The sequence below is a fragment of the Falco peregrinus genome, chromosome 15, assembly GCF_023634155.1.
Source record: "Falco peregrinus isolate bFalPer1 chromosome 15, bFalPer1.pri, whole genome shotgun sequence".
NCBI lineage: Eukaryota > Metazoa > Chordata > Aves > Falconiformes > Falconidae > Falco > Falco peregrinus.
In genome coordinates, this window is record NC_073735.1 from 3,016,942 (window position 1) to 3,040,304 (window position 23,363).

General features: G+C 44.7%; 2 protein-coding genes across 3 annotated transcripts in view; one reads left to right on the forward strand and one right to left on the reverse strand.

The window, feature by feature from the left end:
- NCAPD3 (non-SMC condensin II complex subunit D3) overlaps positions 1-11,329 on the forward strand; it is a 29,092-nt gene extending 17,763 nt beyond the window's left edge. The window contains exons 21-35 of one of the 2 annotated variants that reach the window (XM_055819476.1): positions 21-135; positions 231-338; positions 1,336-1,574; positions 2,321-2,400; positions 3,723-3,860; positions 4,187-4,320; positions 4,475-4,674; positions 5,279-5,389; positions 5,807-5,965; positions 6,721-6,878; positions 7,113-7,246; positions 7,376-7,453; positions 10,260-10,334; positions 10,449-10,509; positions 10,602-11,329. In XM_055819476.1, the coding sequence (XP_055675451.1) occupies positions 21-135; positions 231-338; positions 1,336-1,574; positions 2,321-2,400; positions 3,723-3,860; positions 4,187-4,320; positions 4,475-4,674; positions 5,279-5,389; positions 5,807-5,965; positions 6,721-6,878; positions 7,113-7,246; positions 7,376-7,453; positions 10,260-10,334; positions 10,449-10,509; positions 10,602-10,725 (1,914 nt within the window). In that variant the 3' untranslated portion in view covers positions 10,726-11,329. The remainder of the gene's footprint in view (positions 1-20; positions 136-230; positions 339-1,335; positions 1,575-2,320; positions 2,401-3,722; positions 3,861-4,186; positions 4,321-4,474; positions 4,675-5,278; positions 5,390-5,806; positions 5,966-6,720; positions 6,879-7,112; positions 7,247-7,375; positions 7,454-10,259; positions 10,335-10,448; positions 10,510-10,601) is intronic. The other variant, XM_055819477.1, reaches the window with a different exon arrangement.
- A 1,024-nt stretch (positions 11,330-12,353) lies between these two features.
- The window catches only part of JAM3 (junctional adhesion molecule 3), a 32,552-nt gene continuing 21,542 nt past the window's right edge, over positions 12,354-23,363 (reverse strand). The window contains exons 2-9 of the mRNA XM_055819483.1: positions 20,182-20,247; positions 19,186-19,299; positions 18,184-18,336; positions 17,757-17,959; positions 17,310-17,409; positions 16,833-16,962; positions 15,549-15,603; positions 12,354-14,934 (exon numbers count right to left, since the gene is read on the reverse strand). Coding sequence (XP_055675458.1) covers positions 14,899-14,934; positions 15,549-15,603; positions 16,833-16,962; positions 17,310-17,409; positions 17,757-17,959; positions 18,184-18,336; positions 19,186-19,299; positions 20,182-20,247 — 857 coding nt within the window. The 3' untranslated portion in view covers positions 12,354-14,898. The remainder of the gene's footprint in view (positions 14,935-15,548; positions 15,604-16,832; positions 16,963-17,309; positions 17,410-17,756; positions 17,960-18,183; positions 18,337-19,185; positions 19,300-20,181; positions 20,248-23,363) is intronic.

Below are 23,363 nucleotides of genomic sequence, written 5' to 3' on the forward strand. Positions count from 1 at the left end.
GTGTTGTTTTATCTGTGTAGGTGAGACACCTCTTCATCTTGGGAGAGGCTGCACAGCTGTGTCCAGCCAAAGTGGAGAAGCGCATCTTTCTTTTGATCCAGTCCATTCTGGCCTCTCCTGTCAGTAAGGACCAAGGTGAGGTGCTCTCCTTACTGCCTTTACTTTTGCATTTACAGACAACGCTGTGACCAGAAAAAGCATGTTTTCATGCCTGACTTGTTCTTTCCTAGTGTCTGCTTCTCCAGATTGTGAGGAAATTTCAGCTTCTCAGCCACTGTCCCAATTCAGAGGATCGGTCATGCCTTCGGTGGTCAGAGCTCATGCGTTCATTACTCTAGGTAAGTGCCGTCCTGCAGTAGAAGTGTGCCCTTGTGTATCCAGTTCTGAACCTTTTTGGGTTAAAGTTCTGCTCAAAAAAGTTCTGTCAGTTGTAACAGATAGCCAGAGCGCTCCATGTTTGCTCATAGCTTTTAGCAATGCAAATATCCATGGTAACTAGTTGCACACACCATAAAAAATACCGCCATCTGCGTGACTGCTTCGCCGGGGGTCAGTGCATTAATGGTGATCAATAATTAGCAAGGCCCTTCGGAATTGTACTGTCTCTGTACTCGGAGTTGGTTGCTGGCTAGCTGGAGGGTCATCTTACACGTGGTAAGGTGCTCTACAGAGGATGGAGAAAACCTGGTGCTTTTGATGCAGTTTAGAGCAGAATGACTGCGCATGCTGCCTTGTTCTCCTCAGCATGATTCAAGAGCTGCTTTGCGAGAAGCCTGGTCAGCCTGTGCCTCAGTGTTACGGAGAGTACTTGGTGAAAGTTCTGGTTTTGTAGTACCTCTGTGCTTAGGAACAAGTCTCTTCTCTTCCAGATAGACAATATTCTTTCCTTAACTGCTTTGGGAAGCTTAATACTTTTGTACAGAGCTTAGAAGCAGTTAGGGAGAAGTAATGTTAGAATGCAGGCTATTTTATTTTAGGTTGGCTTAGTGATGCTCTTAGAGGTGGGTGTCTCCCTGCTATGCCTATGACAGCTGGGGCTGTTCTTTTTAGCTGCTTTGAATAATACCCTGTACACAGAAATAGTTTGCTGTGAAGGAGGGAATTTGGCACGGAGACCCACACTATAGGTCTAAGAGGAGTTTGGAAGAACTCCTTGAAGTATCATTTCTTTGAGAGATCGTGCAGATTGCTCATCAAGTTTCAGCATGTGTTTCTTGTTTATTTCCTGATTCCTTTCATGCTCATATTGGCCTCAAGGGGGGCAGTAAGTTGGGCTCTGGTGGTTAGGAAGAAGAATATATTCACAGCACTGACAGTCTCGTCCCTGATTCACAGGTAAATTGTGTTTACAGCACGAGGATCTGGCAAAGAAATGCATTGCAGCTCTAGCGCGAGAGCTGGAGGTGTCGCATGATGTGGCCGTTCGCAATAATGTTGTCATCGTTATGTGTGATCTCTGTATCCGCTACGCATCCATGGTGGACAGATACATTCCCAACATTTCGCTGTGTTTGAAGGACCCAAACCCCTTCATCCGTAAGCAGACGCTGATCCTGCTTACCAACCTTCTGCAGGTAAACAGAGGTGCTAAGCACGCACTGACAGCCCGCTGCAGTACCTCTGTCGTGCTGACTACTGGCAGCCTGTCCAGTCGCTGTATAGCTTATGCCTTGATTAATCTACACTTGTCAAGAAGACTTTAAACTATGTATTTTGTTACTGCTTTTTTTTTCTTTTTTTTTTTTTTTTTTGCTAGCTAGGCAGAAATCTTATCAAGGACACTTAACACAATTAGATAATGATATTCTTTTCAGTCAGGGGTTACCTCTTTTCTTGTCTTATCTTTGTTTCTTTGAATTCCCTTACAATTTCACTCCTGCTATGAATGAATGAATATAACAAGCATCACAGCACCTTTTTCTCCTGCTGTCTCTGCTTGTTGTTCTAAAGATATAAGTGTTTACCCTCTCAATGTTCATACGAAGCCAGTCAAGGCAGATTTGGAGTGCATTTGGTGCTGAGTACAGTATCGAAGGGCATGGATGCTTTGGCATGAGAGAACATATTTTTCATGTTTCTATATTTTTATTGATATCTCTGGTATCTGCTGCTGTGGCGTTCATGCTGTTTAAAGCATCCTCCAAAACACTGTCATCTTGGGGGGGTTATTTTATGTACCTTCAGCTGAAGTTTTTTGACTTGCTCACTTGCCTGGTGTACATTCTGCTAGGCTCCCTCAGGCTTTGTCCTGACTACAGTCTGAAGGTTCACGTTAGTTGTGATTCAGGTTGATCATTTATTGTCTGCTGGTTTCTTACAGGAGGAGTTTGTGAAATGGAAGGACTGTCTCTTCTTCCGTTTTGTCAGTGTCCTGGTCGATCCAAATCCAGATATTGCCAGGTAAAATACTCATCTGTAAAATAATGAAGGAGTTGAAGATCAGAGATGTACTCAAAACCAGTCTTAGTCTTGCACCTCCAGCGCGTGAAGAAAAGTTTCAGTGAGAGAGCAGATGATTATCCTGTTAAACCTCTTCACTTCCATAGTTGTACATGCTTTAGAGTCTGCAACAGTAGCAAAGGAGCGGTGACCCTCTTTCCAAGTCATTTGAAGGTCCCAAAGTAGCAAGCTTTGGCTTGCTGTTCTTGGCTGTCCTCAAAACATTCAGCTCTGCTCTACTTTTGACTCTCAGTTATCCAGAAAAGAGGAATTTTTGAAACAAGCCTTTATGAAATCTTCCTCATGGTTTTCTAATAGGCTCTGTCTTGAGTTGCTGGTTTTGTTTTAGGAATAGGATTAAATACTCTCTTTTTTCTTATATGGCATGCCTTGCATTTTTAAGCCTTCTACCACAAAAGTGGTACAAAGGTAATACTCTGGCACGTAAGAGGATTTATGCGCGCTGACTTTAAGTGCATGTTTATGATGGTTTTGTAGGTTTCAAAGTTTCAAAGCTGCTCTGTTAGATGAGAAACAAGAGTGAGGCAAGTTTCTCAAAGAGCGGTAGATTGTGCAGGGATGCTGGATGCCGAGGAGGCTTGGACACCTTTGCTGCTTGTTTCTACCTGGAACAATCAATCTGAAGCGTGGTGTGTCCGGGGCCATCAACCTACCGTTGCTTACGAGAGCATAGCCACCATTTCTTTTCTCTTCAGTGATGTTATTTTTTTCTAGTATGTAAAAATGTCTTTCCAGTAGATGGTGACATTGCAACATCACGTTCCTAGAGCTAAGGAACACGGTGCTATTTCTTTGGGAGCCTTTTTCTTTGCATCTGCATTCAGCGGCTGCATCCAGACCAAAAACGTGTTCTTAAGTCTGGGATTGACTTGCATCTCTTGCAGGACATTTGGTGATTAACTTTTTGCAAAGTTCTGTACGTGTCTCAGCCACAATGGAAGTTAAGTTATTTAAATACTGTTGTGTCTGGATTCAAGTTCAAATTTATTCCTGTTTCTGTTTACTTCAATGGCAAAGAAATCAAGTAGTTATTGTGGATGCTGAAAAGGTCGTGTCTCTTTCCGGATGAAAAAAGCTCAAAGTCAGTGAGCTGGTATCTTTGTTCAAGCCCAGATGGAGCTGGGCAAGAATTAAATGAGATATTGGGGGAGACTTAGCAGAGGAAAACCATCCTCTTGCTTTACGGCCTGTGAACCCTACACTGTGTTTTAGGGGTGGCTTTTAGAAGCTGGTGGTAAGTTCTTTCTTTTCCTCCTTTCCAGATTTGCTGAGTTCTGCCTGGTGCATCTCTTACTGAAGAGGAATCCAGTAATGTTCTCCCAGTACTTCATTGAGTGCATCTTCCATTTCAATAGCTATGAGAAACATGAGAAGTACAACAGGTTCCCCCAGAGTGTGCGGTCAGTTGAGCACATTTGTATCTCCTTTTTTGCTAGATGATGGGATGTCTGGCCATGCAGCAAAGCGCCGGTGGCACTTGATAATTATGTATGCAGTAGGGTGAAAACAGCTAGGGGAAACAGTGTTAATTTAAGAGTGTCCTGCCTTCCCTGTGACACTTCTGGGAGGACTTCTGCATGTAATTTGTGGGAGTGTGTGGTATCCTAACAGGTTTATGGGTCTTGAAAGTGACATTCAAATATTCCTTGCTGATTTAAAGTCTTATTATTTCTGTGAGTTCGCATAATGTGACTTGGCCCTTGTAAAATGTCTTGTTCTGCCACAGGGCAAAGAATCTCTTCTCTCTGAAGGGGAAAGATAACAAAGAAAAAAGGATGCATATCTACAAGTTCCTGCTAGACCACTTTACGGATGAGCAGAGGTTCAGCATTACAACGAAGATCAGCCACAGTGTCCTAGGTAAGGCTCTGTCTTTAGAAATCTGGCAAAGAAAGAACTGCTGTCTCTATAAAACTATTAGGCTCTCTCTCATTCCAACCATGTTATCTTCCTGTCTTTACTGGCACTGCTGTTCCCAGTAAGATCCTTCTTATTTCTTCCCTGTGTGTTCCAGCGTACTTTGTGGATAACGTCCTTCCATTGGACCTGGAAGCCAGTGAGCTGCTCTCGGATACGTTTGAAGTCCTTAGCTGCAAAGAAATCAAGCTATCAACGATGAGATCAAAACCCGATGAAGACATTCAGCCTGATGAAGATGAAATGGCAATGGCCAATGCTGTCATACAGGCAGCACAAAAAAAGCTCATCTCGCAGGTGAATGGCGCTTGATGTGGTGTGGGAAGAGAGCTGGCCACCATACTGCGGGGAATTTTACCTTTCTGCGATGGAGAAACGCGCAAAAAATACCCGAGTAACCTAATAATGCCACAGCATAGAGTGCCTACAGGCTGTTATTCAGGCTCTGTCTGCAGCCCAGTGTGATCTGAGGGCACCTGTGGAAGCCCTGTGTTGGAAAAACAAACCATGAAGGGTAGATTTGTGAAGGATGCTTGTACTTGAGGGGTCGGTTGTAGCGATCAGAAACGTCTTTCCTCTGAAGTCAGTGAAGCTATGCTAGGGTGAGTTTATTCCACAGATCTCTTATTGGTAAAGCATTTGAGCATAACAACGTGGGTTTTGCTGCGCCTTTTAGCAATCTGCCTTCAATGTGAGAACTGACTTGACTTAAGTGATATATCTTGAAAGACTCCACTTAGGTTAAAAGCCTACGGGCGTGCATGCGATATAAGAGCAGGCTTAGCTGTGGCAATTCCCTTGCTGTGGAGTGGCGACTCCTCTCGCTTAGGCCATTTATCTAACCACAGAGTGGCTTCCCCTTTACTGCATCATGTAATGTTCATGCTTTGTTCAAACCAAGGTCCAAAAGAAGAACTTTATAGAAAACATCATCCCAGTAATCACGTCACTCAAGTGTTTGATGGAGCAGAAGAGGATCCCAGCTGTTAAGGACCTTATGAATTACCTGCGGGTAAGGCGAAGTCTTTTCTTCTTGAATTTTTTTTTTTTCCCTCTCTTCAGTTAGTGTTAGATGTGCAACCAGTAATGGAATGAACAGCCTTCTTGGAAGGAAATTTGGAAGGCATAGGATGTTGTGACACTGCCACTGTGTTAAATAATGTAGGAGGTGGAGGGATTTTAGATAAGGATCTCGCAGTGTGTTACGTGTGAGCCTCCTCAGTGGAACGTGGGCAGAAAGCTTGAATGCTGGAAAGCTTTTTCATGTTCTGAAGTACAAATTGGAATCGAAACACTTAGTCTGTTAAAAACACCTCGGCTCTACCAACTGGTATTTCCTTTTGCGCTTAAGCAGCTGCGATCTGAATGGGGAAGTGAATCAGTAGTCAGGAGAGATTTCTGAGAGTTTAAACATTCCTTATTGCTCCAGGAAATGATGCAAGATTACCGAAATGAAATCAAAGACTTCTTTGCTGTGGACAAGCAGCTGGCAGCCGAGCTGGAGTACGATATGAAGAAATATGAAGAGCAGCTGGCCAGGGAGAAGAACGCAGACCAAGAGCAGGACTCGGCAGCGCAGCCTGAGGTGGTTGGTGCCATTAAATCTGTACCCGTACTGCCTCCTCTGCTAAAGTTTGTGTACACATGACGCCCAGACTGTGTGTCTGTGGACCCTGTTACATGTTTAACAGAATGGTTATGTAATGTTCTCATACTTCTTCACATTTGCTGACGGAAGCTTTCATTTCAGTCATTTTAATATGCTTAGAATGACAACAAACAACACACATTAGGCAAAGAGGAGCAGCAAACAATTAATGTAAAAAGAATTCAGTTTAAAAGGAAAACTAAGTCTAATTTGCCACTGGCTCTGCTTACATGTTGCTCCCAGAGTGATAAATATGACAAACAGGTCAAAAAAGGCTTCATTTTATCTGACTTTAGGTGTATACAAAGTAGCAACGTATCTGTCCTAGTCATGCAGATCCCCTTTTCAAAGTCAGTGTAAAGACACAAGTATGTGCTTGGGTCAGTTGTCCTGAACTATTTTAGATACCTACCTTAAGATGAGATGACTTCTACCCTGGAAGTACCTTTCTGCTGATTTTAAAAGAGCGCCTGTATATAGACCTCTAAAGTAGGGCGTGTGTGTCCCATCAAAATTTCCTATTTGTTTCTTGTTAAAATTCTGGCCAATAAATTCTTTCTCCTTTGCACCCCTTTACATCCATTACAGAAAGGGCCGTTCTTAATCACGCAGTGTGTCTAAGTGTCTAGTATCTAGAGGTTTTTTACGCTTGTATCTGTTGTTAGACAGATGATCTTTTCTTCTGTTCTCTGTAGCAACCTCCGTCTTTGGAGAGAGCTGCAACTCCTGGTCGCTGCAGTAGTAATGCAAGTGGGAAACGGTCCTCGCTACCTAGATCAAGTCCTTTCTCTGTGCATTCCGAATTTACTGCGCGTAGTCCTGGTGTTCCGAAACACCCACTACTGAGTCGCAGGTATGGGTTTCCCTTTACGTTACTGGTGATGTTTCTGCAGGGCTGTTGCTTTGCTTATCCGCTCCGTACTTAGTGGTATGAAAGTCACCAGTGTTGCAGCATAATCTTCTCCCTTACATTTGGTGTTTAAGATCATAAGGATCGGGAGGGGACAGGTCTCTCTCCTCTTTACATGCGTCTCATCAGGGCTTGCGGAAGGAAATCACTGTTTCTGTCATGCTTTGTGCCCTGTAGGCCAGCATCCTTGAGCACATTGTCCATCCTGAACTCTGCCAAGAAAGAAACAGAAGCCAGAAGCAAGCAACACAGCAAGAGCGTCGGAGGAACGGCTTCATCACTTCCATTAAGCACTGCTGGCAGCAAGCAAGGTAGGAAGCTGGCTGCAAACTGATCTGGCGTTGGACTAGAAGACCTAGTTGACACAGCCTGATTGTTAGACCCTCGAGGTCTCTGAGTGAATACATTTCTAGCCTTAATTATTTCCTTGTTATTTCCAGTGTCCTTTCAAAGCCTGAATCGACAGTCTACCAGAATAAATGATTCTGTGGTGGGCCGTGCAATAAGCACACCAAAACGTAAGTATAACCCAAAGGGACCCTTCCTAAACTGGGCCTGAGTGCTTATTCTCTGAGAAAGGTAGCAACGCATGGCCCCCCTAAATAGCAGAGAAAATGAGTCGTTGTTAGCTATAGATTCTTTGTTTATCTAAATGGTAGTAGTAAATAAGAACTATTCTGAAACTGAAGGTCTCAGATGAATGATGTACATGGGAAAGGACAGTCCAATGTGGTCTCCGTTTACATGTCACGGGATTTTTGGGCTGCTGAAGTAACAGAGCTACTGCCCTTTCTTCCTCCTTCAGCTCTGGGGTGCCAAGGAGGCATGCTGTCGTGGCTCCTTAATAGCCTGCGTGGCCCAGTGTGCAGGATTCTGTTGCGCCAAGGCACCGCGCTCTGGAAGCGTAGCTCAGCATTTTTAGACTGAATTACAGAACCCTGCTGCAGAGGGAAGTATTCAAGGTCTGGTCCTTTTCAGCCCTAAGATAGGGGATTCCTGTTGTCCAAACGAAAGATCTTGGGTGAGCTACAACCTGTTTCTAGAGCAGGCAGTGAGCTGTGGCAGCTGCAAGAGATGAGAGACCTGCTCGAGTAGGATTAATAACCTGCATGGTCGTGTCTGAGGGGGTGTGTTCTGCCCTAAGAAAGAACTGAACTGAGCGTTGGAGAATGGTTTGTTTTTCTTACTCTGCTGTGGAAATTAAGGTAAAAATACACAAAGAGGAATCTCTACTACACAAATCGTGAGTCTGCTATGCTTATGTCCATTGCAGCTGAACTGCCATTCCACAAAACCTGACCTTCAAAAGTTAGGTTTTACTGGAATGCTTTCTGATGGCGCTGCAGCATTCTGCAGTGTCGCTTTCTGCAAGCATAAGAGGCAGCTACAGTAAAACACAAATGGAGCCAAGTTCCAGCAGTAGATTCCCTTCCTTTATGTCAATTTGCTGCTAAAGTCCTTTAGGGCATCTCTGTTGTGGTGCGAATTGTGTGATGAGAGCTCCTGTTCAGTTGGGAGTATGGGTGAGTGCCTGACGGGCCACCTCTCATTCGGCAGGTGTGAGCTGTTGGGGGGAAGGGTCAGCGCTGCAGAAGCGTAGCTATCTGGCTGCACTCTGCCTGTGTCTGTGCAAACACCTGACCTGCACACACAAAGGAGAGCAAACACCACGTAGCCCATAAGGCAGGCAGCAAATACCTGACATCCACAAGCAGGCAGGAGCAAACCAGCGGCAGTGATGTGCATCCACTGGAAAATCTGACCCTTCTCTTCCTGTATGCTCCACTGTTGGGCTAGATTTGTCTGCCTCAATGTTTCTCTTTGCTGCCTGAGCAACAAGCAGTGATCTTCGTGCAAAAAAAAAAAAAAATCAGGGGCATGTTTTTTAGAGAGCAGAAATCTTTAAGCACCATATCTCTGTCTGGAAGTTTGCATGGCTGTTTCACTTAAGCACCATATGGTGAAAAGGGAGGAAGAATGTTAATCTGCAGCAGTACCGAGGTTGAGTTCTACTTTGCTTCAAGGCAGCATGTGTCCTTCAGCAGGGAGACAAACTGTACAGAGCAGTATCATCACTTCAGTTAGCGGGTGCTGAGCCATCTGCATGGCGGCACCAGGTCTTGCAGGCTGATAGACAATCAAAATAAAACATTTTTCTTTCTCCGGCGTATCATTCTGAAACTATTGGAGATGGAGTTCTTTGTAAACCGCTTTGTACTTGAGAAGTTAAGAACAGCTGTCTCTTTATTTGACTGTTCTGGCTGTCACGCTCTCCTGCTGTCTTTGGGGCTCCTCAGCTCCTGCTTGTTACTTTGAGAATGGCCGAGTGGGTCTGGGCAAGTGTGGATTGCTTCGTGGTGGTACAGGAAGACGTGTTGTGAAGACACCACCTTTGGTTGCATGGGCAGCCCTTCTTGATGACAGTTCTTTACCATTTTCATCCTTTCACATAAACCTCTCATTAACCCAAGGTTAAGGCGCACACTGTGCAGTCAGGACACTTGCAGGTCAGCCTGGCGAGGTGCAGAGGCCAGCTACGGCGGATAGATCAAGCTGGATTTCCACTTCAAGCGTCAGCAATTCCTTTCGAGGACAGGGAAGCAGTTCAAGAGCAAACCCAGTTAGTCTGCAGAGGGAAGGCCTTGTAGCAGAGTTTCCAGCTCCTGCCCTATAAAGCACTTTCTCCCTTAATTCCTTGTGAAAAGTTCTGGGAAACGTAAGCGTAAAACAGAGCGCTGAGTAAAGTAAAATCTGAATATTGTGACATCTCTCCTGAGATAAATGACAGGAAAGAGACAGCTGACAACTACAGCCTCTTCAGGCAAGCTGAATTCTACCTAGCTCGCTTGTCAAGAGATTCCTTTTGTCTGGCTGCAGGCAGTTCCTCACGGAGCGGCTGTTCAGGTCCTCTGTCCGGCTTCAGGGGCCCCACGTTCTGCCTTGACTGGGCCAAGCAGCTGGTCTGCACCAGGCGTGCTGTCAGAGATGGCAAAGCTTCTGTGGGAGGTGGGGCTCTCCCACCTAGGCAGGACAGCCAGGCGCATGGCCGAGCTCCCGTATTTACATGAATTTCCGCCTCGTACAAGGAAGGCTGTAAGCGTGGAGTGTGAAGGTGATGTGCACCACTGACCCATCGCACTCAGCGCATCGTTTTGAGGCTGGATGGGAAATACTGAGAGCTGCCAGGCTGGTGAAGCGAGATGTGTATGTGCTTGCAATTAGCTGGGTATACTTGCTCTGTGACACTTAAGTGTTCTTTTACAGCATGTCTTGCCCCTCTGGCTGTGTCACAAGCAGACTGCTAATACGTGCTTTTTCTTTCAGAGAACATTAATGACTTCACTTTTAGTGCGGGGCTCAGTAACATCAGATTGATGGAGACACCTGGTTCAGCTCTAGGCAAGTTATCTCTGTGATTTAAACTTGAGGGGTTGGGGGTGGGGTTGGTGAGTGATCCAAATGATCCAATTGGTGGCATTTTTTGACATATAAAAATATATGCATTATTTGCAGAGAATAAAGAGGCTGACTGTGAGTCAAGAGGTATCATCTGTTTGCTAGCACCAGAGAAACCGTAAGTTCAATGTAGTTCTGAAACAGCAATCGTAGTGAGAAAGACTGGTAAAGTGTTTTACAATAAATGGTGACTCTGCTTCCTCCTTCTAGCCCGTCCCTGCCACGGGAGTGGAAAGTAGAATCCCCAGCAAGGAAAAAAAGCAGCCAGCAAGTCCCTCTAAGACTGTCCCGGCGGCGAACTCCACTGAAACCAGACAACTGTTGCTTTCCTTGAACATTTTTTGTACAGAATCACCATGTTGCCTAGAATCTGTCCTTTTCCTCTGCAATTATAAATCATTGTGGGCACGTCATTCCTTCTTTATCTATTCTTATTTGGTTTTTCCATGAAACTGTCTAGAATACGGCCCTATACAAAGCCTGCATTAACAGATGTATTTATAAGCTGCCGCTGTTGACAAAGCTTACTGGAGTGCTAGAACACTGCGGTATAAAGGGAGGCTTGCTCTTCACTCGCAGGATGTATAATTTGTCCATCTGGAAAAGTAAGAGCATAATGCTGCCACAAGCTTAGCATTAAATTCATTTATCACAGCTTGCAGGGAAGTGAGTGGCTCAGCTTTGTTCCCTCGATCCCTCATTGTCCCTCTTGGTTATATACTAGAGTTGCTTTAATTTGAACAAAGGTGAAACAGCTTGTCACTGCCACACCCCTAAATCTGGTAATTGCACGCTACATCACCTCTTATTTGTTGTGCAAACTCCTGTGTGTATGAACAGCGTTAATGTTCTTTTATATGGAATATTTCCATTCTTGAACTATGTTATTTTCAACTATTAACATTTTATGAAAATAAATGGTTACAGAATTAATTCCACCCACAGCTTCTCCCCTCTTCTTGATCTGAGAGAGAAATTTTTTTCTATAGATTTCTACAGCCTCTAAGTCTCTTCTACTACGTCGCTGGTATCTTAAGCACTCAGTTCAATTAATGTTGGGCTTTTAAATATAGACTTACTTGACTGCAAGCAGGATATGAGTAACTCACTAAAATTGAGGTTGGTAAGTCATATGCATAGCTTTGTTCTCTGTGCAGATAACTTGTTCATCATAAATGCACTGTGTAACTGCTGGAATCTGACCATTCCTGAGTATCTCTGATGCCATGTGAAACTAACTGAAGTTTTTCCATTGTTGACTTCTATTACAGAGCTCTTGCCCTAGATTTCATTGAAACTTGAAAATGGAATCTTTTATTCATGCTGCTTTGTCTTAATCAGGCATGAATAACAGAAACAGAGTAGGCTTTTCTGCACAAGTGGAAACAAAGAAGCTGAGGGAGCTTTTGCCACAGCCCTTGCAGAGGCACTTACCTCTTATGCTGGAATCCCATAATTTGGCCTCACTTTCCCTACGCTGTTTTGAAGATCAGAAAAACGAAGCTTCAAGTGCGGTTAAGCTTCGTTCTCAAAATCGAAGTCTAAACCTGGGAACAGGGGACATAGGGAATGCCTTCAGCTTAAACGATGGTCAGTTATGGCCATGTCCATTCATTTCCTACCTTCTCTCCTGCCTTAAAATACTATTTAACCACTTCAGATGGTAAACTGGAAGGGTTTATTTCCTGACTTGTGCTTTTCTAGTTTTTGTTCTGTCCTCCGGCAGTATTTGAGATGAGCCCTGCGAGCATTAATCTGACCTCTCTAGGGAAGAACCAGGGATACACAAATGCCCAGGAATAAACTGATAGCAACCTACCACAGACTTGCTGTAATTTTCAGCCCGATACAAGTAAGTGAGTGCTCTGACAGAAAAGACTTTTCCTTATTTCATTGAACTGAAAACAGAAGCCTCCAATACTATGGCTGTTGAAAAAACAAAACCAAACCCAAACAAAAACCCCTACAAGAATGCTTTATAGCTTGGTATTTATGTAAAACATTCTTGGCAAAGTTAAACGTAATACATTAGTACAAACCTGAATATTATTCACAACGATACAAGGAATTCCATCAATCGGATCTCATGAGCTGTATCAGGGGGATCATCGCCCCTTCTCTCGTTAGAGATGCCACTGTCACATTTTAGAACTGAAAAATAAGTCTCGATTCTTAGCTTGCTGGCTTTTCACGTGAAGGCCGCCTTTGGCTCATGGTGAGACTGTAGATTGTGCTCCCATAGTGCCCAGAGCTACCCTGATTCAACCCTTTTCTTTCTCTCCCTTATTGTAGGTATCCTACAAGCAGCATAGAAAAGGAGTAGTGGATGTACGGAAGGTGCAAAGGAATGTTACGCTCACTACTGTCGTAACGATTAGAGGCAGCATGCAGCCAGTGAGCAGTACTGCCCGGCTTGGCCGAAGAGCACATCTTAAAAGGTAACCATAATGTAGTTGCAAGATAGCAGTGGTAACGTCCGAGTTACACTCGGGTTATTGCTGCCCCATCCTTCTTTTTACTGTCATTAGCAAAAGGAGAAGTGGTAATGCTTTGTTTAGGCAAAACAAATGCAGCAATGGCATGTCCAGCGAGGCCCCTAGGAAACAAAGCAGATTAATGCAGAACACTAAAAAATAACACCGACAGTCCAAATCGTCAAGTATCCAAAATACTGTATACAGGAAAAGTTAAGACAACTCAATTCATATTGGAAATACAAGAACACTAAATTATGCTACATTTAAAAAAAAAAAAAATTCATAAACCACAGCACAGTTCTAGTGTTGCATCCACATCTTGCAGTCTTATATTACCCAATGCTTTTCAACACGATCAACATGTATGTTTCTGGGAAACACGTGTTTCCAATTATTCCCTCTAAAGCAGAGAGAACTGGATATTTATTTTTTTTCTTTTTTCTTTTACCATCTAGAGAAAAGTTGCAACTGACACTACAGAAGTGCTTTTGTATCGAGCTTTTTGCTTTCCCAACTCCAGAAACAGTTGCCTTGGCTATGTAGTTTAAGCCTGTAAAGTTGCCGTAGCTGTCACGCTGTGTTAGTGCTTTAGGGAACTTGCAGAGGGGTAGCAAACGTTGAAGTCACTCTGTCACCTTGTTGGAACTGAATCCAAAAGCCATCCCTGGATATTTCTTGCAACAACAAAAACAAAGTGTTGGTCACTGGCAAGAAAAGTAAGTTTTCTATATAAAAAAGTTGATAGCTCCTGCCATAAATTTAAAAAACTATCCCTGAGTGACTCTGTTCTGTGTCTGGTAAGACCTCTTGTGACAAGGAAATTGCTGAAGCTAGCTTAAGAGGAAAGAGATGCTGTTCCACCTGCAGTTTATCACGCTTTGCAATAATACTGATATGCTCTGACAGTGCCATACTCTAGCAACGTTTGAGCTCCTCTCAGTAGCTTAAAAAGTAAAAAAATAGCTACGTTACTTAAACACTGCTGGCATCACGTATTTACACTTTAAATAGAAACGTTACCTTTTCTGAAGTAATCAAAATATATCTTTGCAAAAAATTTAGAATGTGGGATTTTACAAAATAAATGGAGAAGGTAAAAAAGCTTGAAGATATCTCAGTACCTTTTACGGCAGTCTTAGCCCATGAAAGTATTTGGCTTTAATTTTCCTGAAAGGGATGTCTTAGCACTAGGTTCTCTGCCTCCACTCTAAGCCTCTTTAAAACACCAAAAGACGCAAGAGGCGAGCCTGCTTTGTGCAGATTAGAACGAGGGGTTACCTGCGTGCAGTGAGTTTTCTACAAAGCAGTGAACAGAAGCAGTCCTTCTGGCCTGATGCTGCCCGTTGTTTCATGTTAAATGGAGTTAACGAGAATTCAGTAAGTTTACAAAAGGGCTGAGAACATTAGTAGCATTTACCGTATCGGTATCTGGCACTGTAGGCTATTCAGATACCCCGTTCTGCACCTGAGCAGTCAGAGTCAAAAGCGCAAGACAATCACAAACGTGTAAAAGTCACCAGCCAGGCCTGGGCAACAAGCTGCTGAGAGGAAAAGACTCCCCCTTGCATGGATAAATCTTACTCTTTGAAGTCCGTCTATTGCTGTACCAGCACCTTTTTTTCCTCTACTAGTAGTACGTACTAGTAATGTCTACTACACGTTTCCCTAATGCTGTTCCCCTGGTTGGTTTGCGCATTGTGGCTGTGTCCCTGCAGCACAAATAGAAGGCAATTCCACAAACTTCCACAGCCCAGCCTCTTGGAAAGTATTAAAACGCTTCCTTAGTCCAAGGAAAGGTTTAGGCGATCCTGTTGGTATCTCCGGAGGCAGGGGAGACGCAGGTTGGGCAGTGAGGAGTTACTTTAAACTTTGGCAAAGAAAAAAGAGATATACAGATAGCTAGCTATCAAGTTCTTGTGTGTTCCAAACTCTTCCAAGCGCACTTAATTAATCTTTTGCTCTTGCTTTGAGTTCCTGGAGGAGGTATTTTCACACTTGCTTTTGCTGGTTTGCAGTATTCTTTTGGCGTCTTATATGACAAATGAAGACTTGTGTCTGAAGTCACCCTGCAATGAAACAGTTCTGGATGTAGGGAGGATCTAGCGGCTTTCCGGGCAGCTCTGCTGCTGTCCCCAGCTGCGATCTGCCCGTGAAAAGGCAGATCCAATCTGTAGAACTACTGGCATTCTGTGTAGGTAGCATCCCCCCTCCAGCTGGTCAGGAGAAGGAGGCACCGGCCGCACTGGCCAGGTGCTCCTGCTCCTCCTGTCCTCCGCACGTACCAAGGCACGGCAGGGGACTTTCTCATTCCCTCTTCCATGTCTCTGCTAACAGGGAGAGGCTTTTTTTCTGATCTTAAGCCTAGTGATCTATTCAAATCCCAAAACGCAAATTCTCTTATAAAAGCATCATGGCCTGCCCACTTAATCCAATGAAACTCATCCTAAGGGGGTCAAGCCAGAAGATAACTGAGACAGAGCTGCGTTTGATAGCTCTTGGCATCGGTCGCTTAAGGCAACTTAAACTGTTCATCGTTTCTAGGGAAATGACTCAGCCTTCACCCTTCTGTTTTATCTCTGTTCTGTCTCCTTGGTTCTGAGCGGTGCCCTAAAAAAGCCAGCAGTCCTCTGCCCACCCTCTTCCTCTCCTCGGCAGAGAGATGTTACATGCAAATCATTACCTCGTCATCTGTCCGGATATAGTTAACGCCATCAGGTTTTGCTGGAGTCTTGTAGCTGAAATAAAGGAAAAGATCTCATTTCTGGGATGAGAAGATTGCAGGATTTTGGAGGGGAGGTGCTGAGAAAGATGAAAATGAGGAGGAGGAACAGCTGAATGAAAAGACAGCACAGAGAAACCCAGCTCGTTGCTGAAATGATCAATCTGTGCTTATTCCATCATCCGTCATGACCAGGATTTTTTCTAAATTCCCCTTCAGCACAGGGTAAAAAGATTGCTGTACGCTTCCACGAGGCCAGCTCTGCAAAGAGATTAACTGATTCTTTTCTGGGCTCTCCTGCTCTGCTCCCTGTGCGCTACCTCTCCAGGTGCCTCCTGCATTGTTTTCTGTGGCAATTACAAAGTTCATTTTAAACCTGCACTGCCAGATGCCTTCAGCGTTTTCCTTAGTTATAAGGAAGCACCACTTGTTTGCAATCTCATAGGAATTCAGAATTTATATACGACTGTCAAGTTCAGTGTATGCCAACCCTCAGCTGCATTTAAATAGGATATTTGGAGCTTTTTCTGAAAAGCAAACCAAAAAAGACAGGACTTCTGCTGAAAATCAACATTTAACATGGAACACATCCATCTGATGAGAATCTTGGTTTTACATATATTACCTCCTCTATGGATTCTGTAAGGACATCAAGGCTTGTTCCTGATGCTAATGCTGTTTTTCTTAACATTTTAATGTGCATTCTAAAATGGTTGGATTTATTCCCAAATTTAGGTTCTCACAACTAGTGAGATTTCCTGTAGAGAGCCTACTTTTCTGCATATATTTTCTGTGCATAATCTGCTGCTTTGAACTACTTCTGCAGTGAGCTCTGTTCATTACGCTGTAGACCTCGTTATGCCAACAGCACATAACCTATTGGACAAACACTGCCTATATATGCCTATAGGCATTTAATTGTGCTCGTGCTGCCTTCTGGTGCAAAGTATGAGGGTGTTAGAGCACAGCTTTCACTCCTCTTGCCTGGTCTTGGCAGCAAACACAAGAGGAACCATACCAAAATTCTCCCTTTTGCAAATAAACTTTGGGCATGGTGCAGGGTTTACGGTGGGGAACCAGATACTTCAAGAACTGGGTTGGCCTGTCGTCCTTAGTAGGGAACTAGGAAGAAATATGCCAGTCAGGCACTGAAATGCATTTTAGCCGCCAATTTCTGCCATTCTTCAGGCTACTTCATGCTGGCGGTGGGCGCGGGGTGTCAGACCACTCTGAAGCCCAGCTTACCTTTCCGCGCTCTCTTTGCTGTTGGCAAAGTAACCCCGTCGGTAGGCGCAGCAGATACCGAGAGTGATGAGCACCAAAACTGCTACGACCACCAGGACTCCACCAATTATCCCACCGATATTCAGGTCATCTGGCAAAGAGAGAAGCCATCATCCAGTATTTCTTTAAGACAGTAGCGATATTCTAGCTTTACACACACTAAAATGACATCTCTCAAATATTTTAAACAAACCTCAGTAATTCTTAGGGAATAAGTGAGTCCCTGATTCCCAGACTAAAACTGTTCATGAATCTGACAGTGTTTTAATGTTTCCCTGAAATTTTAATTTTGGTTTTTTTCTTCCTGTGTCTGGGGCCATGAGAAAGCAGTAAAGATTTAATGCTCTAGGATGTCCCCCTTCTTTCCCTATGGTGACAACAATTTATTTATGGTGAACTGTTAATCGGCATGGATGAAAAACAGGTGCAGCCACTCACAGACTTCCATCTCCTGCTCCTCACACTTGGCAAAGCCAGCATCGTTTGTGGCTATGCAGGAATAACGGCCTGTGTCGCCTTTGTGCACAGCATGGAAAACCTGGTGAGGAGAAAAGGGAGGGAGCAGGACATGAGAAACAGAGGGCACTGTATAAGCACATGTAAACAACTCTTCCAGGCTTCACAGTGTCTGGCTGTGAGACATCTTCCCTCCCTCTTTCTAAAAAGGCAAGTGGTGTCGGCAGTGACCAAGTCCAAACAGCTAGAATCTTCTCCCATCATTGATCTTCCCCTTCCCAACTCGCCCAGCTCCTAGAACACCTAACCTTCTTCAAATTATTCCTTCCTTGAAAGCCATGCAATGGCTATTTTCTTTTACAAGCAACCTTAAAAATAACCCGTCCAGCAAAACAAAACAAGTCTTGAACACGTCTGTATGGGCATTACCAGAGTGCCTGTGGTGGGATTCAAGGTGTAGGAGGAGTTCTGGAATTTGGCATTCGATTTTGTGTCTGGTGATAAAGGTTCACTGTTGCGGTACCAGCTGTAAGTGGACTTTGGGTAACCTTCGTTCTCGTGGCAGTGGAGAGAGGCTGTCTTCCCAACAGGGACAGCTTTAGGCACGGTGCATCTGGGAGTCATAGGTTTCACTGCGGGAAAAACGTAAACTACGTGAAAGGCCCTGCTGAGTAGAAGTAAATCATTTCTGACATACTTTCTACGATGACTGTGCTACAACAGTATCAAAACTTTCCGCTGTTTCCAACTGGTTTTAAACAGGTTCTAGAGTGCCACTATTTCAACGCTGGAGAGAGACACAGCCTCTCCTGTTAGTTAGCAGTGCTTGTGGAGTATCTGGGTTTTAAAGTAATACCTTGGACTGTGAGCTGGATATTTATCTCATCTATGGTTTTAGTATCAGAAGGCGCTGCCACTTCGCAGCGGTATGTGGCAGTGTCCATCCGGGTGGTGTTTTTTATCACCAGCGATGTCCGGCTCAGAATTTCTGCACGAGTTGCGAAGTCTCCTGATACAGAGGAAAGAAAGAGGAAAAAAAATCAGGGTAGTCACAGAGTAATTTTAGGCACCTGAATTAAGTGGTTGATCTTGGACTCTTTCTGGAGTCCAGAGAACCACCTAAAAGGAACTTGATGCTTGAAAGCCAAGAGCCTTCCTCTCACCAGTGACCACGAAGGAAACAAATACTGCTAACCATGTAAGAGGATGAACCGCTCCAAATCTCAAAAACGGTGGCAAAATCAAACTTCCAAGACAGCCTCAGGTCTTGTCTCCTTTGGAAGATTCCTTTGGATGTGGCTGTTGGTCCCATCTAAAGTGCTGCAGTAATCCCAGATGGAGTCAAGCCCTACTGGCAGTCCGAGTTTCACCATCAAGCCCAAGGGTCTGCTCTAATCACACGCTCCCAGGATGCTGCAAAGCACCGCTCTGCCTCAGCAGCACGCACCGACAGCTCAAGCCAGAGATCCCTTCTGCTCAGGTGGAGCCCTCAGGTGTCATATGGAAAGACGGGAGGGGGGAGTGTCTGGTCCTGAGAGCTCAGACACCCAGCGACTGTGTGGGACCAACAGGTGCTGGAGGAGGGAAGCTGCGGCATTCGCTTTCTTACACAAGCAGTATCTCCTACCTAGGATCTTACTCCAGCTTTTTGTGGCTCACTACTGTGAGCTGTCAATAACGAGGGCAGAGAGCAAAGAACATCCTGCTCCCTCTCCATCCTACATTTCGACTGACGAACTCTAGTTCCAGAAGAAAGCAGCAAGACAGCCACAGGTCCTGCCTTTTTACAGACCTGTTTGTTCTCAGTTGTATTTTTTCTGAGGCTGTTTTGGAAGTCTTAAGAACAATGAGTTCATACCCTGCATTTTGTTGTCAAAAAATACATAAGAGGTTTCGCCATCTCGGATTTTCTTCCACTCGATTCTGGGATCTGGTGTTACGGTGGATTTAATAATGCAGGACAGCTCAACACCTAGTAGGAGAAATAAAGGAAATACAGATTAATAGGAAGCAGCTGTATTTTTGCTCTGCTTTAAGCAGCCTTGTGCAGTGTTTTAGTAGGAGATGCTGCCCACAAAGCAAAGCCCTTCTCTTTCATCTGCCTCACAAACAGAAACACCGCTGGGTTCCAGGAGCTATTGGGGAAGGTGGATTTTGGCCAGCAAAAATAATAGTCGAACAGATATCAACTATGGAGAGAAATGAACACGCTGTTCTCTACAGGCTCTAACTTAGGACAAACAAGACCTTATGACAGGGTGAGTCCACAGCAGTGTCTTGCTGCTAATCAGAGCCTACAATGTGAGTCAGGGATGCAGAATCTCCCTGGGTGGTGTCTGGTAATGTACCAAGGCCCATGATGCCTGGGGATAAATTCAGCAAACCCTCTCCCCTTTGAAGCAGGCACTGTCATGTCCACCTCCTCTGCAGAAGAGGGCATCGCAGCAGGGGGGAAGAGATGGCTTACCCAGTATCGCATTGCACGTCTGTCGGACGGCCAAGATAAAATATAAATTTCCCGACCCCCTTTTCAGCATATTAATTGCAAGGCAACTGCATTTCCTCCTTTTGGGATCCAGTTCAAAAAAGCACTTAAGACAGACACTACGATGCCAGTGGCTTGCAGGGGACTTCAATAAACCATTTCAATCAAGTGCTCTGCTAAACAGGGAGAGATACAGACATATTCTCAAGTGCTTTTCTGAATCTCGGGCTCTCAGTAGTCCTGCTTCCCCCAAGAAATGAGATACCATGAGCAAGAACTGAAATTTTTCTCAATTCTTTGAACAGATCCCCAGGCAGAGGGCATTGCAGCCCCCGTGTCGGGCAGCCAGCGCACCCCTGCAGCACTCACTCTGGAATTCCTGCACCACGGGCTTGGTGTTGCTGGATGTCAGTTCCACAGCCAAGAGTCTGCAGCCTGGAAAAATAAACAGAAGGTAATAAGAAATAGCACAGCTCATAAGCCACCCAGCTAGAAACACACTGCCTGCTGAGCAGTCTTCTCAGCCAGCTACCAGGACTAACTTCCCTAGATAAAACCGGGCTACTAATGCCAGTCCAGCAGGCCGAAGTTTATTTAGGGGATCTGGTGTAAATACAGGAAAATGTTAATTGTCAGAGGTAGCAATTTAAGAGAAGGATTAACATAGTGGCACAAAAGCAGTGCCAGCACAAGCCATTTCCTTGTGCCTTACGCTTATTTAGATGGTAAAGGAACTCTTACTTGGATAATGCAAGGCTGAAGGTATTATTTTGCAAATTAATTTGATGATCAGGAGAAGACAGGAAGCAGACCAACCTCAAGAGTGCCAGGCAGTTCCTGGAAGATGAAATGTGCCAGGCCTCTAACATCTGCTAATTAAATCTTATTTTAAGACTCAGTGTGGTAAAGTAAAATGTGAGGTAGTGAATCATGAAAGGACTGTGCTTCAGGAAAAATGAGGAGTTCAGGTCTTTGGGCAGAGTCCCAGCCAGACTGACACTGGGACAAAAGCTCAATCACGCAGTGCTGCAAGGCATCCTTACGCCACAAGTTATTTCTGTTTTCTGTCTTTGCTCTGAGCACCAAAATGTTTCCAATTAATACAGTCTTTTCCCTTTTCTGTGTCTTATTTTGAAAAATCTGCCCCTTCCATGTCTTTTCTGCTCTGCATTTCATCAGAGCAGGTACCAACGGCATTCAGGTACCACCAGCATTCAGGTACCACAGGCCAACAGCTCTCTGGAGGGAGAAGGAAACAAGCAGGCAGTTTCCAGCACGGCACAGTGGGAAGAAAGTGACCCGGAGAGGAGAGGCAAGCCATGCCTTCATCGCAGAGGGCATCTGGGAGCCGGGTGTTCTGGTTGTTGCAAAGCCTATCGCCTCTCAGTCAGACTATGGTATTCACAAAACACAGGCTGCTCCAAAGCCCTGTCTTACAGGAGGAGGATGCATACTCTAATTAGTGCCAAATAATCAGCTCCGGGGGTGTTCCATGGCCCCCTGTGCAGCTTCCCTGGTACAAATCCCATCAGAAGTTTGTGGACATCTAAAGGAGGATGCCTACTGACTTCCCCGGGCATTCAATGAGACAGCAAATTAAAGATGATGGAAACCGGTGCCTCAGTGACATGAAAAGAGATATATCTAAAGGTTAAGACTGTCTTACTTGGATTAAAAAGGTCCTATCAAACCTGAATAGAACAAAAAAAAAGGCAGCTGAAGGGAGATGTGGAGAAAGAAAGGATCTCCAGCATCACAACACACAGTTGGAAATTCCTGTGTGCTGACCTTCAGGGTGGAAGCTTTTTGGACAGAGAGAATCTGACCATGAAGGGGCAAAATTCCTCTGGAGTGGATCAGATACGTGTAACAGAGCAAGGCAGCAGCCTGAGAAATACCCAAGAGCTGTGAAATCACTCCCACTGAAATCTCCAGGGCCTTGAACACCTAAAATCCTTTCAGCATTTTTCCAATGTTCCCTGCCGATTCTTATCCCTCATTGTTCAAGGCTGACACTTTCCACTGTGCCTCTGCTCTCAGCCCTTACAGCCCAAGGACCACTGGGGAGAGCTGAAGTTTGGCACGGTTTAGAAGCTGCCTTTGTGTACAAAATAATTGTTAGTCACATAAAAGCCACCAGCTGATGCAAACTAATAGCTGGCCCAGCCAAAACTGCTCTTAGCAAGACCTTTCCACCCTTCCCCCCTCCTGCACTTGAGACTTCCATGGAGCATTTGGGAGAAATCCAGTATCGAACTAAGATGACAGTGCTCTGGACTGTAGCTGTTTGGGTGAAGTCTTGGCTATCAGAGTTGAAATAAGTAACAGGGCAGTGCACTTTGCTTTCAGTCTGCTTATGCTTCGCTTCAGAGAGCCAGTGGGATGATGCCGTTTCCAGAGCTGGCTCTCGGCAGGTCGAAGCAGGTGCTCTGGACTTGGTTTCTTTCCATCAGGAGGTGGTCTGAGCGGCCACAAGTTATTTGTTCAAGTCTGCTGCGAAGCAGAGTCTGTTTTCATCAGACCTGGTGCTTCCAGACCTACCCCTTGAAAAAAGGTAATTATGCCACAAGATACCGACACATTCCTTTCCCTCTGCTCATCCTCTGATCCTCTCAGGTGCTCATCTGGGGTTGTGATCCTTGCTTTGCTCCCTCCTGAGCATAAACAGTTTTCACAGATCCCAGCAAAACCCGAGAGCATCAGAAGTAGCTAGTCACCAAAAGACAAGAAACAACCTTGGGGAAATCTTTTTGAAATCTTTGGACACGTTTTCAACAACAGCATAGGGCACTTGATCAAACAAGGCGTTTGATTGCTTCTGCTGCCAGATTCCTGCTTCTGGAACCAAAAAAGCTTTTCTTGTGGAGATCCTGGTTGGCTTCCTTGGGACAGGTGGCTCTGATAATACACTTGGCTCCATTTTCAAACAGGGGAAGAGTTGTAGGTTCTGCCTTTTTCAGGGACCAGCACCTTCCTTCATCAGAGAGCTGCGTTACCAAAGATGCTTCTACAAATGATCGCTTTCTTCCAGGACCTGCACTGCACCTGGAGAGCCGCAGAAAGCAGCTTGCCAGTGTCCACCCCCTCTGTACTATCCCATAAATCCTCCTTTTGGAAAAGCTAGAGAAAGATGGGGAGGGAAAAGGGCTCCTCGTTCCTTAAAAGAAGCTTGATGTACTGGTTTGGTTTTTGTTACAGATCCTTGCTTACACATGATCTTTTTCCAGAAAAATTGTGTTACATCAAGAGTCCTACCAAAGTGCACCTACTGTAACTACAATGTAAGTTCCGTTGAAGGTGGAGATTGTAATACCACCGTGTTGTGTTTCTGTGAAGGAGTTATGATTCTAAAAGTATTTACTCCAAGACAGTGGGACTCCATCAAACTCCAGCCCCATCTCATTTCTCGGAAATTGTTCACAGCAGGCTTTTTCCCACTCGCTAAACACAAGAGATTTAGATCTCTCCCTCAGGCACAAAGCAGGATGGCAACAAATTTTAGACAGAAGCCGAGTCCTTGGAGACTGTGTGAGAGGTTCTGACATTATTAC